Source organism: Myotis nattereri (genome assembly GCF_964212035.1).
Source record: "Myotis nattereri genome assembly, chromosome: X".
Taxonomy (NCBI): domain Eukaryota; kingdom Metazoa; phylum Chordata; class Mammalia; order Chiroptera; family Vespertilionidae; genus Myotis; species Myotis nattereri.
The window spans coordinates 45,362,842-45,382,728 of NC_138078.1; the positions used below are offsets into that span (position 1 = coordinate 45,362,842).

General features: G+C 43.9%; 1 protein-coding gene across 1 annotated transcript in view; it reads right to left on the reverse strand.

The window, feature by feature from the left end:
• Positions 1-11,834: 11,834 nt before the first annotated feature.
• SLC16A2 (solute carrier family 16 member 2) overlaps positions 11,835-19,887 on the reverse strand; it is a 175,980-nt gene continuing 167,927 nt past the window's right edge. Inside the window, exons 5-6 of the mRNA XM_081080826.1 lie at positions 16,097-16,325; positions 11,835-14,246 (exon numbers count right to left, since the gene is read on the reverse strand). Of these exons, the coding sequence (XP_080936952.1) occupies positions 14,026-14,246; positions 16,097-16,325 (450 nt within the window). The 3' untranslated portion in view covers positions 11,835-14,025. The remainder of the gene's footprint in view (positions 14,247-16,096; positions 16,326-19,887) is intronic.

The following is a 19,887-nucleotide window of genomic DNA, read 5'->3' on the forward strand; positions in this document are numbered from 1 at the left end:
CAAGATTTAACTATAAGACTGCGCACAAAGACCACTAGGGGGTGCACCAAGGAAGCATAACAAAATGCGGAGACAAAGAAACAGGACAAAATTGTCAATGGAAGATCTAGAGTTCAGAACCACACTTTTAAGGTCTCTCAAGAACTGTTTAGAAGCCGCCGATAAACTTAATGAGATCTACAAGAAAACTAATGAGACCCTCGATGTTATATTGGGGAATCAACTAGAAATTAAGCATACACTGACTGAAATAAAGAATATTATACAGACTCCCGACAGCAGAACAGAGGAGCGCAAGAATCAAGTCAATGATTTGAAATGCGAGGAAGCAAAAAACACCCAACCGGAAAAGCAAAATGAAAAAAGAATCCAAAAATGCGAGGATAGTGTAAGGAGCCTCTGGGACAGCTTCAGGCGTACCAACATCAGAATTATAGGGGTGCCAGAAGGAGAGAGAGCAAGATATTAAAAACCTATTTGAAGAAATAATGACAGAAAACTTCCCTCACCTGGTGAAAGAAATGGACTTACAGGTCCAAGAAGCGCGGAGAACCCCAAACAAAAGGAATCCAAAGAGGACCACACCAAGACACATCATCATTAAAATGCCAAGAGCAAAAGATAAAGAGAGAATCTTAAAAACAGCAAGAGAAAGAAACTCAGTTACCTACAAGGGAATACCCATACGACTGTCAGCTGATTTCTCAACAGAAACTTTGCAGGCCAGAAGGGAGTGGCAAGAAATATTCAAAGTGATGAATACCAAGAACCTACAACCAAGATTACTTTATCCAGCAAAGCTATCATTCAGAATTGAAGGTCAGATAAAGAGCTTTACAGATAAGGAAAAGCTAAAGGAGTTCATCACCACCAAATCAGGATTATATGAAATGCTGAAAGGTATCCTTTAAGAAGAGGAAGAGGAAGAAAAAGGTAAAGATACAAATTATGAACAACAAATATGCATCTATCAACAAGTGAATCTAAGAATCAAGTGAATAAATAATCCGATGAACAGAATGAACTGGTGATTATAAGAGAATGAGGGACATAGAAAGGGAATGGACTGACTATTCTTGGGGGGGAAAGGGGTGTCGGAGATGCGGGAAGAGACTGGACAAAAATCGTGCACCTATGGATGAGGACAGTGGGTGGGGAGTGAGGGCGGATGGTGAGGCGGGAACTGGGAGGAGGGGAGTTATGTGGGGAAAAAAGAGGAACAAATGTAATAATCTGAACAATAAAGATTTAATTAAAAAAAAAAGAATTCTATTTGATTTATCACTAGTAATTTTGACAGTGTCTCTTTGGATAGCTTCTTAGTAGTTTATCTAAGTATTACATTATATGTACATAACTTATTACAGTCTATTGGTGTTCATATTTTTCCCGTTTGACTGAAGGGTAGAAAGCTTACCTCTTTTTTTTTTTTGTCTCTTTACCCTTCCTGATTTACCTTGGGGCCAGATCAGACATTGTTACCATTTTTACTTCAACTGTTAAACATAATTTAGAAAACTCAAGCAGATAAGGAAAACCTGGTTTACTTACTCATATTTTTAGATTTTTTTTTATTGTACTTTATTCCTTCCTGTGTTGCATGATTCCTTCTTTTGACACTTTTCTGTTTGGACAACTTCCTTTAGCCATTCTTTTAGGGATGGTCTGCTGGCAACAAATTCTTTTAGTTTCCCATTATCTAAGAATGTCTTAGGGTCAGGGGATTGTCAAGGGCGGGGGGAAAAAGGGACACATATGTAATACCGTTTGTAAGACTGTAAGCAATAAAATAATAAAAAAAGAGAATGTCTTGATTTCCTCTTATTTGTCAAGGATTTTTTTTTTCTGGATATGTAGTTTTTGGTTGGCAGTTCTTTTCATAATTTAAAAAATTATGACTCCTTACTTCTCCCCTCCATGGTTTCTGATGAGAAATCTACTGTCATTCTAATTGTTTTCCCACTATTATTAAGGTGTCATTTCTTTTCCATATCTTTCAAGATCATTTGTTTTTTTTTAGTTTTCACATCTATCTATCTATATAAAAGCCTAATATGCAAATTGTCCCCACAGGAACTTGACTGGGAGACCAGGAGTTCGATCACTCGTTATGATGTGTGCTGACCACCAGGGAGTGGCATGGAATGACGGAAGACCCTGGCCAGCAGCCAGAAGGCCCTGATCAGCCCTGATCACCAGCCAGGCCTAGGGACCCCACCTGTGCATGAATTTCCTGCACTGGGCCTCTAGTTTGATATATGTCTTAGCATAGATTTCTCTCAGTTTATTCTTTGGGATTTGCTCAGTATCTTGAACCTGTAGAAATATATCTTTTGCCAAATTTGAGGATTTTTCAACCATTAATTATTTGAATACTTTTTCAGCCCCACCTTTCTCTTCTCCTTATGGGACTCTGATTACATAAATATTAGGTTTCTTTTGGTGTAGTCCCACAGTTCTCTGTGACTCTGTTCATTTTTAAAATTCTATTTTCTTTTTTTAAATATATTTTTTATTGATTAAGATAGTACATATGTGTCCTTGTCCCCATGTTACCCTCTACCCCCCCCCCCCGCTCATGCCCTCACCCCCCCGTTGTCCGTGTCCATTGGTTAGGCCTATATGCTTGCATATAAGTCCTTTGGTTGATCTTTCCCCCTTACCCCTACCCTCCCCTACCTTCCCTCCAAGGCCCGACAGTCCAATCAATGCCTCTCCATCTCTGGATCAGTCCTTGTTCATTAGTTTATGTTGTTCATTATATTCCACAAATGAGTGAGATCCTGTGGTATTTATCTGCTCTCTAGTTCCATCGATGCTGTGGCAAATGGTAAGAGTTCCTTTTTCTTCTTCCTCTTCTTAAAGAATACCTTTCAGCATTTCATATAATGCTGGTTTGGTGGTGATGAACTCCTTTAGCTCTTTCTTTTTTTTTTTCTTCTTTTTTTTAAAAATATATTTTATTGATTTTTACAGAGAGGAAGGAAGAGAGATAGAGAGTTAGAAACATCGATGAGAGAAACATTGATCAGCTGCCTCCTGCACATCTCCTACTGGGGATGTGCCCGCAACCCAGGTACATGCCCTTGACCGGAATCGAACCTGGGACCTTTCAGTCTGCAGGCCGACGCTCTATCCACTGAGCCAAACCGGTTCCGGCTCCTTTAGCTTTTTCTTATCCGTGAAGCTCTTTATCTGACCTTCTATTCTGAATGATAGCTTTGCTGGGTAAAGTAATCTTGGTTGCAGGTTCTTGCTATTCATCACTTTGAATATTTCTTGCCACTTTCTTCTGGCCTGCATGGTTTCTGTTGAGAAATCAGCTGACAGTCGTATGGGTACTCCCTTGTAGGTAACTGACTGTCTTTCTCTTGCTGGTTTTAAGATTCTCTCTTTATCTTTTGCTCTTGGCATTTTAATTATGATGTGTCTTGGTGTGGTCCTCTTTGGATTCCTTCTGTTTTGGGTTCTCTGCGCTTCCTGGACTTGTAAGTCCATTTCTTTCACCAGGTAGGGGAAGTTTTCTGTCATTATTTCTTCAAAAAGGTTTTCAATATCTTGCCCTCTCTCTCCTTCTGGTACCCCTATAATTCTGATGTTGGTACACTTGAAGTTGTCCGAGAGGTTCCTTACACTATCTTCATATTTTTGGAATCTCTTTTCTTTTTTCTTTTTCGGTTGGGTATTTTTTGTTTCTTTGTATTTCAAATCTTTGACTTGATTCTTGGGATCCTCTTGTCTGCTGTTGGATCTCTGTAAATTATTCTTTATTTCAGTCAGTGTATGCTTAATTTCTAGTTGGTCCTTTTTCATGTCCTCCATGGTCTCACTATACTTGTTGAGGGATTCATTAAATTTATCGGCGGTTTCCATAAAATTCTTGAAAAACCTTATAAACGTGGCCTTGAACTCTATATCCAGTCGTTTGCTTTCCTCCGTTTCTGCCATTTGTGACCTGTTTCTTTGTCTCCGCATTTTGGCTGCTTCCCTGTGTTGATAGAGTGGCCCTGCGCGCCAGGTGTCCTGTAGGGCCCAGTGGCTCAGCCTCCCCAGTTACCTGAGGTGGACACTCTTGGTGCACTCTTGGTGCCTTGGTTGTTGTAGGATCACTGGGAGGAATTGACCTCCAGGCCAGTTGGCTGTGGGAATCAGCTGTGTCTGAAGTGGGAGAACTTCTGTGCTGAAGACACCCTTCTGGGGCAAGACTTGCTTCAGTGGGGCTTTGGTGCTCACTGAGTCTGCACGCTGAGTGTGTCCCTTATGGATCTGAGGAGTTGCAATCTGGATGGTCCCCCTCTGACCACTGGGTACAATGGCTCCTTGATCTAAGGAGGTGCTAATTCAGCCTCTGCCTAAGGCCACACAGCAGGAGCCACGAAGAGGCTCAGCTGTGAAGCAATGCAAGCTGCTGCGGGGCCTTGGGCCTTCTCTTGGAAGTTCCGGGTCTGCCTGGCTCGGCTGCAGTTAGGTACATTCACATGCAAAAGCCTCTGCCGCAGCCTGGGTGGGACGGGGTCTCAGGGAGTCAAAGGGCGGAACAAGCAGCTATGGCTGATTCTCCTAAGGAGTCGCGCGTCTCAGTGACCCGATAATTGCTGCAAGCACCTCTGAGGGAAAGCCGCACTCAAGTTCGCCCGCTGCCCGACAGTCCAGCTTCTCCCCGTATGAGTCCTGGGTCCCCAGAGACTTCCCGGAACCAGAGTTCAGAGCAGTCAGGAGCTTGTGATTCAAAAAAATAGCTGCATCCTCAGGTGCCACCCCCTTTCCGCGCGCGCGCGCGAGCCGCCGTACCTCTGCACTTCACCTCCGCAGCTCCTCTGGCTCTCAGTGTGCTTTTCTTTCCTTCTAGTTGTAGAATTTACACTCAGCCAGGCTTCCTGTTGTTATGGATGATGTCTGCTCTGTCCTTTGCGGTATTTTTCAATTGTTGTGGGAGGCGGCAATTTCCCGGTGTTTATCTATGCCACCATCTTAGTTTCTCCCTTAAAATTCTATTTTCTTTCTCTTGTTCAAGCTAGATAACTTATATTGGTGTTTCACTTTCCTCTGTCCTCTTAATTCTCCTGTGGAGCCTCTCCATTTAGATTTTTTTTTTTTTTTAAATTTCAGTTAATGTATTTTTCAGTTCCATTTGGTCTCCGTTTATATCTTTTATTTGCTGAGACTTTCTAATTTTTCAGTTATTTCAAGCATGATTATAGATACTAATGGATGCCTTATTTTTTCCAAAATATATTTTGATTGATTTTTTAGAGAAGAAGGGAGAGGGGGAGAGAGACAGAGACAGAAACATTGATATGAAAGAGAAACATTAATTGGCTGCCTCCTGCACACACTCCAATCAGGGATCGAGCCCACAACCCAGGCATGTGCATGACCAGGAATTGAACCAGTGACCTTTCAGTGCATGGGAGGATGCTCAACCAACTGAGCCACCTGGCCAGGGCTTACTGAAGCACTGTTATGATGACTGCTTTAAGTTCCTTGTCAGGCCATCTCATTATTGGCATTGTTATTATTTTTTAAAATATATTTTTATTGATTTCAGAGAAGAAGGAAGAGGGAGAGAGAGATAGAAAAATCAATGATGAGAGAGAATCATTGATTGGCTCCCTCCTGCATGCACCCTACTGGGAATCAAGCCTGCAACCCATGCATGTGCCCTTGACCAGAATCGAACCTAAGATCCTTCAGTCTGCAGGGTGACATTCTACTGAGCCAATCCAGCTAGGGCAGCGTTGTAGCATTGTTATTATTATTATTATTTTTAAATTCAAGTTGATATTTTCCTGGTTTGGTTATGACATCCTGGTGTGACAAATGATTTTTTATTGAAACCTGAATATTTTTAGTAGTATGTAATGAATCTTATTTATAATCTTCTATTTTAGTAGGCCCTCTCTGACAGCATGCCAGTGGGAGAAAGGGTGAATTACCTCATTACTAAGTCAAGGTAGAAGTCCCTACTGGACCTCTGTTGATACCCAGTAGTGAAAGGCTCCTAATTACTACACTGTGGGGGTGGGACTTTAGAAACATCACTACCACCAGGGTTTCAAGGGACAGGGAACATTTATTATTGTTCTCCACATGTTTCTGCCTGACTGGGTTGAAAATCTGGGCTTCATACTTGGCTTCCTGTGACAACACAATAGTGATAGAGGGAAGAGGTGCATGATGAAAATGAAAAATGTAGGCTCTTCACTTTGCCTTTGCTGGCTGGGATGGGGGTTAGGCCATGTTTGATTCCCCCCCCCCCCATAGTATTTAACTGAAGTAGAATGGTTATTGTGTAAAAGTTTCTTTCTTTCTAGGCTGTTCATTTCCAGATTCTTTGGTTAGAAAGAGAAATATTTTCTTGGGATTTTTACATCAATTTCCATGGGCATATCTGGTTTTCTGACTTCTCCAGCACTAAGTTTGGAATATATAAGGCAAAAAGGAAACCTAGAGCATTCACCTTAGGTTCTGAGGTTCCTAACTGGTCTGCCTTCTTATCTCAACATTTCAGAGTCTTATTAGGTTTGTTTTATATGTAATATTTAGCACTTTTAGCTGTTCTTCATGGGAGGAATGGGGAAAAATCAGTCCCAGAAGTTTTAGGGACTTTGAGGTGCCTCTGTGACTGCCTCAAAGTCACAGAATGCAATGTGAAACTATTGGAGCTGAATCTCTCCAACATTTCAACTCTGGTCTTCTTTTTGGGTCTTTGATTTCTTTGATTTCTTCCCAGTAGCACAGCTCTTAACTGTGTTGAGCGAGGATTGTGAAGAAAGAACTCAGTTGACTAGGAAAAAGGAAATTAGGTAAGTTTGTTAGTAGTCTCTTTGATATGTCAATATAATGTTTAAAGTTCTCCTGGAGTTCATTAGTTACTGCTATTTACAGAGTTACTGAATGGGAACTAGCTTTGCCTAGAACTTTACTCTCCATGAAACTTCACTCTCCTTGCATTCCAGACCCAGCCATTGTGTTGACAGGTGAGTTCGAACCTTGGAAGACCTGATTTGGACTCTTGAAGCTATTCTCCTAAAGGAAAGGTTTAGTCTAGTACTTATTGTGATCTGAAAATTTAGAGGCCACCAAACAATGTAGTACTAAGGGGTGGGTACTGCTAAATGAAACCAAGCTCCCCTGCAGATAGACTGAATCTCAACTGGGGACAGGGGAGAGGAGGATGGCAATCGTCACAGTTGCTGAGAGGCATATAGAGCACAAGTCCACCCCACTGAGGTGTGTGGAAAGTGATTTAGACATGTTCACCAATTTTTCTTTCTCCAAGTGCCACCTTGGGAGTTCCTCTACACTTAATTGCATGTATTTGCTACTCTTCCCCATCTTTCTGTAGCTTGGGAAAGCACTGTCAAATAGAAGAGAGGGAGCCTCTAAGCTAGTTGTGTAGACACACCAATCTTTTTTGATGAAAGGAGGGCCTCCCAAGAATTGTTCCTCACACACCCAATAACCAGCCTAGACAAAGGGCACTTTGATGGTCTCTGGGCATCAAGCAAGGCCTTGGAAATTGGCCTTAACTGATGATAATATTATTGAGTAATGAGAGAAGTACCAAGGGAGTAAGGCACAGAATAGCTCATTTTGGAGTTTTACCTCTATTTTGAGGCAGAGAGGAACCCAGAAGATAATGCCCTATGCTCCCAGGGAAAGACAAATCAGAGACTCCTGATTCTTCTTCCATATTCCTCCCTCCATGCTCCATAGAAGAGGCTGAGGTGGGTAGGTAGGCGGTAAACAAGGACTCTGGTTCAGCTTCGGGTGCCTTCCATGCCTCCATCTTGGGACTCTGGTGCTAGTCAGTACCAAAGTAGGGTGCAGAGGGGTCCTGGGGCCAGCAGGTGCTAGTCTAAGAGCAGCAAGCAGACTTTCTGAGAAGTCTGGGGGAAAGAGAAATTCACTTACTTTCCTACTTTCTGTGAGGTGGACTGGAAAGAGCCTTGGGGAAGAGGTTTGAAACCAGACATTCAGTCTCCACTCCTCCCCCCTGCCCCGGGCCTCACTTTCCCAATCTGTAAAACAGGCATAAGAGAAGCACCTGCATGGGTTGGGGAGAGGATGAGGTGTATGAGAGCACCTGTGAGCTGCAAATTACCCACCCAAAGGAAGAGTACCTTGTTATTATTGAAGGAGGCCTCTGTGTCCAGATACACTGGGGGTTGTGTTCATGGAACTGAAGAATGAAGAGAATGTGTCTGTGCACATGTATGGGAGTGGTGAGAAGCTAATGAGGAGGCAAGTAGCTGGAAAATCTCAGACTGACAGAAGGAAACTGGCCTTTGTAAGGCTTTAAGGCATAAGGATTGGCAAGGCTGGGTCCCCCATAACACTCTACCTTGGGAGAGGGAGGTGTATGTAGGTATGTGGGAAGCGAGTAGAAATGCTACCCTGGTCCCCTTCCTCCTTCACCTCACTTAGGCAACTGGCTTAAGAAAGCAGGCTGGTGGAGTAGGCTGGAGGAGTGTTAGGTAGGGAGCAAATTGAGAGACAATCTGGTCCTTCCTACCATTCCTGGTAGGAAATCCTGCTGGTTCACTTTTGTGACCATAGGGTAGCTGGTGGGGGCTAAGCTTCTCCCTGGGTGGTATCTGGGGACTGCATGGTGGGGGAGTGGGCCTGAGCGGGGAGTTCCCACCAGTGTGATTGCTCTCTGGAGTGCTGGGACAGCTTTTATGCAGACTAGGGTGGGGAGAGGTTGATAGGTGGACCAATGCTTGGGCAGAAGCAGTTCCACTGTACTGAGCTGCATGGAGAAGGCTGTCCAGCAGGCCCAGCCTAGGGTTGGAGATTGGAGAGGGGGAGCAGAGAACGATGGCTGCTCTGACCCAAACATTTCCTGAAGGTGGTTCCTGCCCTCAGACTCCTCACCCAGCTGGCTTCCTCCTTGAAATCACTCAGGGCCTCCACTAGCTGCTGCCTTGAGGCCTTGCAGCCAAATCTTGTAGGGAGTCCAGCCAGATCCCCTTGAGGGCTCCAGATGGAACATGGGGTGGGGGTGGCGATGCTGCAGTCCCTGGTGGTAGTGGCATGCACAGGGCAGTGGGGGCGGGGGATCGAGGAGCAGCTGAGCCCTCGACACAGGGAAGCTGTTGTTTGTCCATCTCGCTCTGTAGACAGTTGTGTGCACCTGGGGCTGGGCCCTCCCACTTTCCTTCTCACCTCCTTCCCCTGAGCAGAAAAGCTGGCCATCCTGGGCGGGCCTGATTCTAGTCTGAGTAGTAGGGTCAGATGCATCTCCCTGGTGGTTTCCGGATTTTTACCCTTCCCAGACAGGGAAATGGATGGAGGGCCATGGAGGGGCCGGAACTGACACCCTCCCTGCCCAAGGTGACCCAAGGACAGTGGAAGGATTGGGGCAGCAGCCAAGGCCCTGTTCCCCGCCCCACTCCCAGCTACATCTACATTCCCAGGCATTTCCTGAGTGTGGGGTGTGTATGGGACCTGGTGGAAAATGGTATCCTTTAGCACATCACTGGATTCCAAGCCCCAGTCATTGCAAGGGCAGTGGAGGGTGGGTGTGCAATGGGAAGAAGACTTGTGGTCACCTCGCGCCTCTCTAGCCCCCATCCCTGGGGTGGGACCATAGTCTATGGCACGACCTGGAGAGCACAGAGGTGTTGACAGTCTACCTCTCTGGCCAGGGCAGAAGCACAGCTGGGCTCAGCTCTGCCCTTCCCTCCCCACAATCTCCCACTTAGTAGATGTGAGTGATTGGCTAATTTTATCCTGTTCCAGCTCAGCAAGAAACCCACGTTGAGGAGCACTTAGTTCTTGCAGGTGGTTCTGGCCCCCCGGAGACCAGTTGTGGGGTGATGAAGAGAGAAATGCTGTGGTCTTGGTTGGAGAAGGAGTGTGGTGGCCCAAATGGGCTGAAGTCCATATGCTCAGGGCCGCTGGAGTCCAGAAGAGGAAAAAGTGTCTTAGTAATAATATAGTGGAAATTCCTCCTTGTATTTGTTCTCTTTGTTTTCTCCATCTCTGTTCCTATCATTCCTGAAATTTATGGGTTCTAGCAGAGTGAACTCACAAAGCAGGACCCTAGAAAATATTGCTGAAATGACTTTAAAAACCAGGCATGCAACGCTTCCTTCGGTGACCACTAGAGAGAGCTGGAAGGCAGGAATCTAAAAATCTAGAGCAGTGATGGCGAACCTTTTGAGCTTGGCGTGTCAGCATTTTGAAAAACCCTAACTTAACTCTGGTGCTGTGTCACATATAGAAATTTTTTGATATTTGCAACCATAGTAAAACAAAGATATATATTTTTGATACTTATTTTATATATATTTAAATGCCATTTAACAAAGAAAAATCAACCAAAAAAAAAAAAATGAGTTCGTGTGTCACCTCTGACACGTGTGTCATAGGTTCGCCATCACTGACGTACAGTCTCCATTTCAGTTTATTAGAATTTCAGAACTTGTTTCCCGCTCTGGTTCAAACCAACACCTACCCTATCTCAGTACTAGTTGTCAGACAACAGGATTTGTTGGGGGCAATGTAACCCCTATCAGCAGGCCTGCTCTGCTTCTGTGATGTGGGAGGGAGTTGCTGGCTGCCTCTTCAGATGTGAAAAGGCCCTGGAGGAAACCATATGCTGATAAAAATTATGGGATTCCACAGCTTTGAAATCTAATGATCCTGAGTGATCAAACACAGATTGGAGTCCTAGGGCTACTGTGGGGAGGGACTAAGGGGTAAGCCACCGTGGGTGACAGAGCCTGGGGCCAGGCAGAAGGACAGAGTAATTAGTCTCAGTGAAAGGAGATAAGGAGGCTGCCATCCTAAGGATGTCTGCACTGAGTCAGGAGAGAACCCATCAGTAGCCAAGAGCTACTGGTAAACCAGCCTCTCCCAAAGGAAACTAATCCCTTTTTTGCCTCTCTTCTGCCCAATGTGTGGAGTTTATTTGTGCCTCTTGGGTTTTGGAGGATGAAATGGCAGCATGAAGGCCTGGAGTGCTTGGGAAGAGATAACACCAAAATTATGTGTCAGTTTGGAATGAGAGTAATCATGAAAAGATGGGGCATGCTAAAAGTCAGATTTGGCTCATTAGATTTTATTTTTGCTCAGAGCTGTTCCTGCTGACACTCTTATGGAAATGGTCTCACTACATAGTTGTTGAATGAGGTGGGTAACTCAGTTTCCCCTCCTTGGGTTAGTTTTCCTCATCTGTAAAATGAGGGGTTTGGTCTACACTGGAAGTTAATTACCATAGTTCAAGTCTCAACCTGCGCTGTCACTGATGAACTATGTGAACCTGTAGTCCTTTCTTATCTCTAGGCCCTAGTTTCCTCACTTCAATTTAATGCAGAGTATAGACCTGGGAGACTCAAAGTTTACTCCCAGCTTTGTCACTGTTGTACGTCTTTTCTGCTTCACAGTCAATGTCTCTGTTGCTGCCTGGCTATGTAATCCAGGTATAGCAGTCCCTTCAGGTTCCCCCATCAATAATAAGGGAGAGGAAAGGGGTCTTGAAATGGATTATTTCTAGGTCTTTGCTCATTTTCAACATTGCATATTTATAACACAGTGGTGGCTTTGGCAGGGCCTCTACTCCAACTCAGCCACTCACCATGTTTTCATTTTGTGAAGTAATCACTTTTGCACTTCAGAGCTTCCTTAAAGATCCAATCCTGAACAGTCCACCCAACTTCAAACCCCTATGGATATCACAGAAAGTATAGACCCTGGCATAAATTTGATTTGAAATGAGATTTCAGTTCTGAAACCAAACTTCCTGCTGTTAGCCAGCTTAAAACCATTTCACCCTTGTAGGCAACATACATACCAAAGCTAGATTTTTAGTTGTTTATTTTGTTCCAAACTTTTTTTGGATTTAATGTTTCAGGTTTCAAGCTCCCAAATTTTGTTCATTCTTCTAGATTTGACTATGGATTCATCCTACCCTAAACATTAATACTATGCTGTTTTCACCAACCAACATTCTCTCCATAAGCACACAAGCCCACACATGCACATGCACATGTGTGGAAGAATTGACACCCTACAATGTTATGTGACACCTGATAAGGTAGATTTTTGACCTGTGAATGACATTCCTTCCTCTGGAGAGAAGTGAGTGGTAGCCAGATTCTTAAGATCTATTCACACCAGGTGCAACAAAGGAGGCCCTGCAGAACTGCCCACAAGTGATTTGGTGTTGGGAGGAGCAGGGAGGAATGGAAGCAGGGACTTTGTTGATCCAACATTTTCAGTGGTCTCTCCTCCTGTTCCACTGCTGTTTGAACTGATAGGATAGTAATTAAGCCCCTTCTTACCCACAGAGCCAAGAAACCAGTGTGTTTTCCTTTGAGTAATTGATAAGAGTTGAACCAGGATCAGTTTAGGGGGATCAAGTCATTGAGGCCATCATAAGCCAACAATGCCCCAGCTGCCTATTTTTAATGGAAAAACTCATGGGTAGGGGTCACTGTCTTCTTTGGAGCCCCCAAACATCAATCTCATCCTCCTGGCCCTGGCTTGAGGTGGCAAGTTACTGTTAGCTCCAAGTGACAGTCAAAGATGCCTTGCAAGAAGATGAGAAAAAGTTTAGGTAATAGGGACACAACAGACCAAGGCCCAGAATAGGGAGAAAGAGATGCAGAGGCTGAGTGAGGAGAGAGGTTGAACTCCTAATGAGGTGAGTTGTGAATGCTCCTCAGCAAGACTGTTGCACAGAGTCTGAGTATAGGGAATCATCTGGCACCTATTTTAGAGGGGTAAATGTGGTCCAGAGTTGACCTTTCCTAGCAACTTTAATGTCCACTAGTCAGAGTGGCCCAGTATGCACAGCATGAGGGACACATTGGTTGGTAAAGGCTAGTAAGGTTTCAATTTCTTAAAAGAAACTGTTCAACCCTTTGTGTAGCTGCTGCCTCTACCTTTTGGGGATCCAGGTTAGGAATTGGATTTTTCCCAAAACATTCCCATTCCTGGCCTAGCCGAGGTGGAAATATAGATCTGTCATGAATAATGATAGAAGAGATGGTACTTCAGCAGGTTGAGTTGCCTCTCCCCAGGCCTCCTCTGACTGCTGAGAGGAAAGGGATTGCTTCACACTTTGACAGATAAAAGGATGGGAAGCTTGGGAAGGCCTGCAGGTTAAGCACTGGCTTGGGAAATCTATAAAAATCAGTGAGTGTTGTTTAAGGCCCCTTCCCTATGTGATATTCTACTCTTCCAGTCTATGATTATAGCAGCTTGACCCAAAAGGTGAGGTGTAGCTCAGCATGAGATGAGTGTGACTGATGCTACTATTAGGGAGGGGCTAGACCAAGGTAAGGCTGATTGGCTCAAGCTCTGGGTCCCTCCTTTCTTTAAGCACCTGTGTGTCTATGACAGTCATAAAAAGAAATAGAGAGAAAAGAAAAATGAGGAGGAAGTATAGGGGAAAGAAGGAAAAAGGGAAGAAAGAATCAGACTGTAACCAACCAGATGATGGGGAAACTATCTGTACACTTTTAAACTAACAGCACCCACAGTTCTTGGGAAGTCATAGACTCTGAGGCTAAATAAGGCTTGTTGCGCCAATTTACTCTCTGCCCTTCCTCCAGCCCCCTTCACCAGCAGCTTCTAAGGTCAGATGGCAAGAAGCTCCTCAGCACACAGAGGCTTGGGTCTTCCCACCAGGCTCCTGGGGACACAATAGCACCTTTTAGAGTTGCTTCTAGTGGATGACTAACAGGCTTGGGCCAAGAGGTCCCATGCCCCCCACCCCCCAAGTGTTAGAAGATATAGGGAGAGGTTCCAAAAGCCAGGGGGGTGATCCCAAGCTTTACTAGATCATTGAAGGAGAAGAACCCTGGCAAGTTTAAAGGCATTCATGAAGAGAATTTGATTAATGAGTTTGGAACACCTGGAACTTTAGCTCCAAAGGTATGGTCAGGTGGCTGAAATGCAGTGTGCACAAGGTTTGGGAACAAGTGTGCTGGTGGCAAAAATGTAAATGCTGAGCAGTGTGGGGTGAAGGAAAGGGGTTGGAGAGGATCACACAATCACAAGCAATTGGCATTAGATTGGTTCCTCAGGGGTGGGAGAGCCTGGTAGCAGCTCCCCACTGGGGTCTGGGTCAGGGGCCAACATCTTGTCCTTGCTGGAATCCCTTTGCTCTTCCTTGAACATCCTTTGATGCATCAGAGGGACAAAGAAGAGGATTACAGCTCCAATTATTGGGGGCACACCAGCAAAGTAGAAGGCCACATGGTAGTCCCCAAAACAGTTTCGGAGGAGGCCTGAAACAGTTAAGAGAGAAAAGTCAAGCTCAGCTTTGCCCTACTGCCCAAAGTTGTTCTCTATCTCTTCTAGGGGCCATAATGATACCTATCTAGAGAATTTTGACCTGGACTACCTTGACTCAAGGAATACTTCAACTTGTGAGAAATTAACCTCTATTACAAAAGCAGGTGACTCCTCTGAGGTACTGGAACTGTAGGTCCTTGAGGCTAAGGCTCATTATGAAAGAAGCTAATGAAACTTATCTTAAAGTTCTCCATATGTGACTTTCATGAAGCTACAGCTAACTTCTAGTCACTCTCAGGTATGGAGTTAATTTAAAAGAGGAAAGCTAATTTAAAAGAACTCCACAGAATATGGTCAAGTCTTGTCTTGGTTCTCAGTGATATAACCTCCCATCCCCAACTTGGGCTAGAATGTTCTTGTGGAACAATTCAGCCAAGTTTCTCTTTGTCCTTTCTCTTAAGTTTCCTTTTGCCCAAAGAGGAAGCTCTATGTGTATCCTTCCTTCAAGATTCAGATATGGTTGGTCACTCTGGGTTCCTCTAATTATGAATACTACGGATGTGTTTGGCATGGGATGCTAGGCTTCTGCTCACCTTCAGAAGCTAATGTGAGCCACCACATAGGAGGAATGAGTCCAGAAACACTACTGAATAAAGACAAGTAGTCTTTTGGTTTCCTTAGGAGGTAAGCAAACTAGAAAGAGATGTGGATTCTGGGACCTATCTTTGGGATCAGGGGCTGGGTAGAGACTCCCCTGGCTCAGTGGGCAGTATGGCTGTGACACAAAGGCCTGACTGGAAGCTTTGCCACTGTTATGCAGCATGACCAGTAACCTTAAGATAGCTTGCACAGAATTTGTGTTCAACGAATATTTGTTGAGTTATCCCAGTTGGGTAGCCTAGGAAAAGCTAGCCCATTAATTAATATTTTCCGTAAATCCTAAAGAAAGGAAATAAAGTTCTTTTTCCATTGGTTTTCCTTGTTTCCTATATTTTCTGGGGTACCAACAATGCCATTCTTAGAGAGTGGAGAAACTGGGAGTTATGAAAGATAGAAAGCCAACACTTTGCCTGCTGCCTTCTGGAAATGACCCTCACTAGCCCAGTCCTGGGATGCTACCTTAATCAAATATCTTCTATAGGCTCAGTTCAGAAGCCAATAGAGGAGGAGAGGGGTGTCTTTAAGTCTTGATAAAATTAGGGCCCACCTTCTATTTTCTTCCTGCCTAGCTACCTTGCAAATAATTACTTGCCTGTGAAGAAAAATGAGTATACTAGATCAACAGAATGGTCAAGAACAGGGGTGGGCAAACTTTTTGACTCAAGGGCCACAATGGGTTCTTAAACTGGACTGGAGGGCCGGAACAAAAGCATGGATGGAGTGTTTGTGTGAACTAATATAAATTCAAAGTAAACATCATTACATAAAAGGGTACGGTCTTTTTTTTTTTTTTTTTTTTTTTTTTTTTTTTTTTTTTTTTTTAGTTTTATTCATTTCAAATGGGCCAGATCCGGCCCGCGGGCCGTAGTTTGCCCACGGCTGGTCAAGAAGGACAAACCCATTTCTCTCTCTAGCATCTTGGAAACATCCATGCTGTCTACAATATAACTCCACTGAAACAGATATACAGCCATGAAAAGCTGATTTCCCAAAATGAATTAATGCACATATACTGTGCTTAGTTTCTTTCACCAATAGTGGTATGGGGTTTCATGCACTCTGACAAGGCTGCTAAAACAGAGACTAAGAGAAAGGGAAATTTAAGTGGAAGTATTCAGGAAAGCAAGGACCCAGGGAAGACAGGACTCCCCTACTCATACCCTTCTTTTAATATCAGCCTCACCTGCAATGGGGGGCCCAGCAATCATTGGCAGGGCCATCATGCCCAGGAGGTAGCCAATGGCCTGCGAGGCCTGCATTGGGCCCACCAGTTCAAATGCGATGGGGGCCATGATGGTGATGAAGAAGCCATCGCAAAGGCCCAGGAAGAGGCAGACAACGATGAGGCCTCCGAAGCCCCTGCACAGGGGAATCATCATGGACATCAGGCCCAAGAGCAGGAAGGAGATGACCTAGAGAAGCAAGGACCTGAGGTCGGTCATGTTATGCTTGCCAGTCAAGACCACATAGCAAATCACACCTTTTTCAGAGCTTCATTCCTACCATTTAAAAAATGGGGCAGCAGGGTGTCAACAGAGAGAGCATTCGGACTAAATAGTTACTTATGCCCTTTCTAAGTCCTACATTGAAAGATTCAAAGTTTTTAAGAGAGCTCCTATTTAACTGCAAGTCTATGTTGTTGCTGTCAATAAGGTTGTTAGCTTCATGAGTTGGTTTTTAGAGAGGATAAGAAATGTCCTGGCCATGCCATCTGAGGAAATCTCCTGGTTGGGGGACTGTGGAACTTTTCCCAGACTGTTTTTGCAATATTTAGGCAGAATCTAGGAATAAGAAACCAGATATCCCAGCTTCTTCTCTAGTAGATTCATGAACAACTGTAAGATAAAACTAGACCTACCTATCAATATATAAGCCATAATGGTATGGCAATTAAGGGTAAGTACCATTATATTACACAAAAGACCCAATTAACTTATTTTATTCTGCTTTAATTGCTATCTACTATATCTATCTGCCTCCTAACATCCTCAATGAGGCCCTGCCAAACAAGGTTTGGAAATTAAAAATCTCTCTTGGAACTGAGAATCGGCCCCCAACAATTGGCTCAAAGTGAAGCTGATCTGCAGATTGTTAGCCTTTCTTTTCCAACAGACTGCCCAGGGACTTGACACCAGACACATGTACCAGTCTTCTCCAAAAGTAGGAACCACAGGGTCTAGACCAGTGGTTCTCAACCTTCTGGCCCTTTAAATACAGTTCCTCATGTTGTGACCCAACCATAAAATTATTTTCGTTGCTACTTCATAACTGTAATGTTGCTACTGTTATGAATCATAATGTAAATATCTGATATGCAGGATGGTCTTAGGCGACCCCTGTGAAAGGGTCGTTCGACCTCCAAAAAGGTCGTGACCCACAGGTTGAGAACCGCTTGTCTAGACGCAGCGGTTCTCAACTTGTGGGTCGCGACCATAGGAAAACACATATAGCATATCAGATATTTACATTACGATTCATAACAGTAGCAAAATTACAGTTATGAAGTAGCAACAAAAATAATTTTATGGTTAGGGGTCACCACAACATGAGGAACTGTATTAAAGGGTCGCGGCATTAGGAAGGTTGAGAACCACTGGCTAGAGGATGGCTCTTCAGAACACTTGAAGCTATGTATACACTCCTTTCCTCTCCCAGTCCAGTACCCAGGGAGAAAGAAGGGGAGCAAATTCCTCTGATGGAGTATCTTGAGTAACTCAAGAGAAAGAAGTTTATCCATTGTTTTGTACTCTTAGCCTGAGACAACAGCAGGATGAGTTTGGACAAGTCACTTTCCCTCTCTGGGCCTCAGTTCCTCACTTATGAAATGGGGGAGTTGATAGTTTCAGCTACAATGCTCTAAAATTGTTTGATATTACTCTAAGTGATAAAATGGGTCAAATAAGATTGCAAAGGGAGAGAGAGAGGTGGGTGGATAGAGGAAGTGGTCAGCAGAAGCACTGGCCCTAAGCCTAGTTCTGCTTCTGACTATCTAATGCAGGGGTGGGCAAACTTTTTGACTCGAGGGCCACAATGGGTTCTTAAACTGGACCGGAGGGCCGGAACAAAAGCATGCATGGAATGTTTGTGTGAACTAATATAAATTCAAAGTAAACATCATTACATAAAAGGGTACGGTCTTTTTTTTTTTTTTAGTTTTATTCATTTCAAATGGGCCTCTGGCCCCTGGGCCGTAGTTTGCCCACGGCTGAAATGGCTCTGCTTCCATTGGAACTCAATCTGCATAACAGAAAGCAAAAGCTGCTCATGCCCTACCACTCTCCTAGGGACTGTGGTGACAACTGAGCTATGTGGCTAGGCAGGGCTACTTACTGCCTCTCATCAAGATAAAGTCTAGGCCCAGTGATAGATTACCCTGATTTTCACTAATCTTTGGCATCTTGGAGCTGCTGATACTTACAGGAAAGACATGCAGGGGTGTCATGTGGAAGAGGCTGGAAAAGCCACACATACTCCCATGTAAAAATATACCCAGATAAGTCACTTGCTGATATTTGCACAGGAATTCAAATTTTCATAATTTCCTTATCTTAATTATAGGCTTTTGGTTTGACCGTGGTCAAGTTTTTTATCATCTCTGGGACTTGGCTTTTCCTTCCATCACTTAGAGTAAAGTGGAATATGAAAAGGGCATAACATAGGAGTTCAGCTCTGCTACTACTGTCTAAGTCGTTTCCTCAGTTTCTCCATCAGTATGAGAGATTGGACTGGATGAATCATAAGGGCACCCCTAGCTCTGACAAAGCAGATTAACCAGTTCTGGCAAACCTAACACAGAGTTAAATACAATAGGAAACCTTGTCCAGGACAATTGATGGTATTTAGGAAAAGACTTCGGTCTGTCAGAAGACAAAGAAATCCCTGCTGTGAGTGTAGTTAGGGCCCTTTGAAAAAAATGATTTTAGGGCTTCCTCAGGGGAGTCAGAACTCAACCACTTCCTGATGGTGATAACATGTTTTCTGGAACTGCCATCACCCCTCCACAGGGTTTCATACTTAGGTACCTTCTAGTAAACCCAGCTACAGGAGCAAAAAGCATGAACCACATCATAAAGGCAATATTTCTATAGACAAAGATAGACAACTTGAGCAGTAGTCTATTCCAACCAGACCAGAGCCCAGTTCACAAAGAAAGTGGCCTCTTGAATATCCATGAGGCTACTTGCCACAATATGAGGCTATTTATGTCACTGTCAGAAGGATTAAAAACTTGCATGGCTGTAACATTTTTTTGACTTCTCAAAACTGGGTCACACCTAGATTTTTTTTAATCCTCACCTGTGAGGTGGGATAGGAACAATAATTATTCTCACTGTACAAATGAAGAAAGTGAAGCTTAGAGAAGGGGAGTGGTCTGACCTTTTCTGGTACTTTTTTGTGTCAATCAAGAGGATGGCATTTAGGCCCTGGCTGGCTAGCTCAGTTGGTTAGAGCATCGTCCTGATACACCAAGGTTGAAGGTTCGATCCCCAGTCAGGGCACATACAAGAATCAACCAATGAATAAATAAGTGGAATAACAAATCTCTCTTTCTCTTTTCCTCTCTCTCTAAAAGTCAGTCAATAAATAAAAAAAGGAGGATGACATTTAACAGCTAGGGCTTGTTGCCAAGTATCTCTGGAAATATAAGAGGTAATGGGCCTGGGCCTAACCTAGAGGAGAGAGACACTGGGTATAGAGCCTAGAGGAGAGAGAGACAGATGCCCAAGACCCTCCAAGAAAGTTTAGGGTAGCTATGAGATCACCCCTCACTGGGGGCAACATCTAACTCCTGGCCTCACTTTCCCTCTTTCAGATGAGAGAGCCATTATTAATAAATGTTTCCTTGAAAATGGTCTTCAAGGTTCCATTTATATTGTTCTCAATCTTGATGAAAGAGTAAAAAGAAGGATGATTGCATTCATTTGAAAGCAAGGGAAACTGAGGGTCAGATAATTTTATTGACTTTCCCATGTT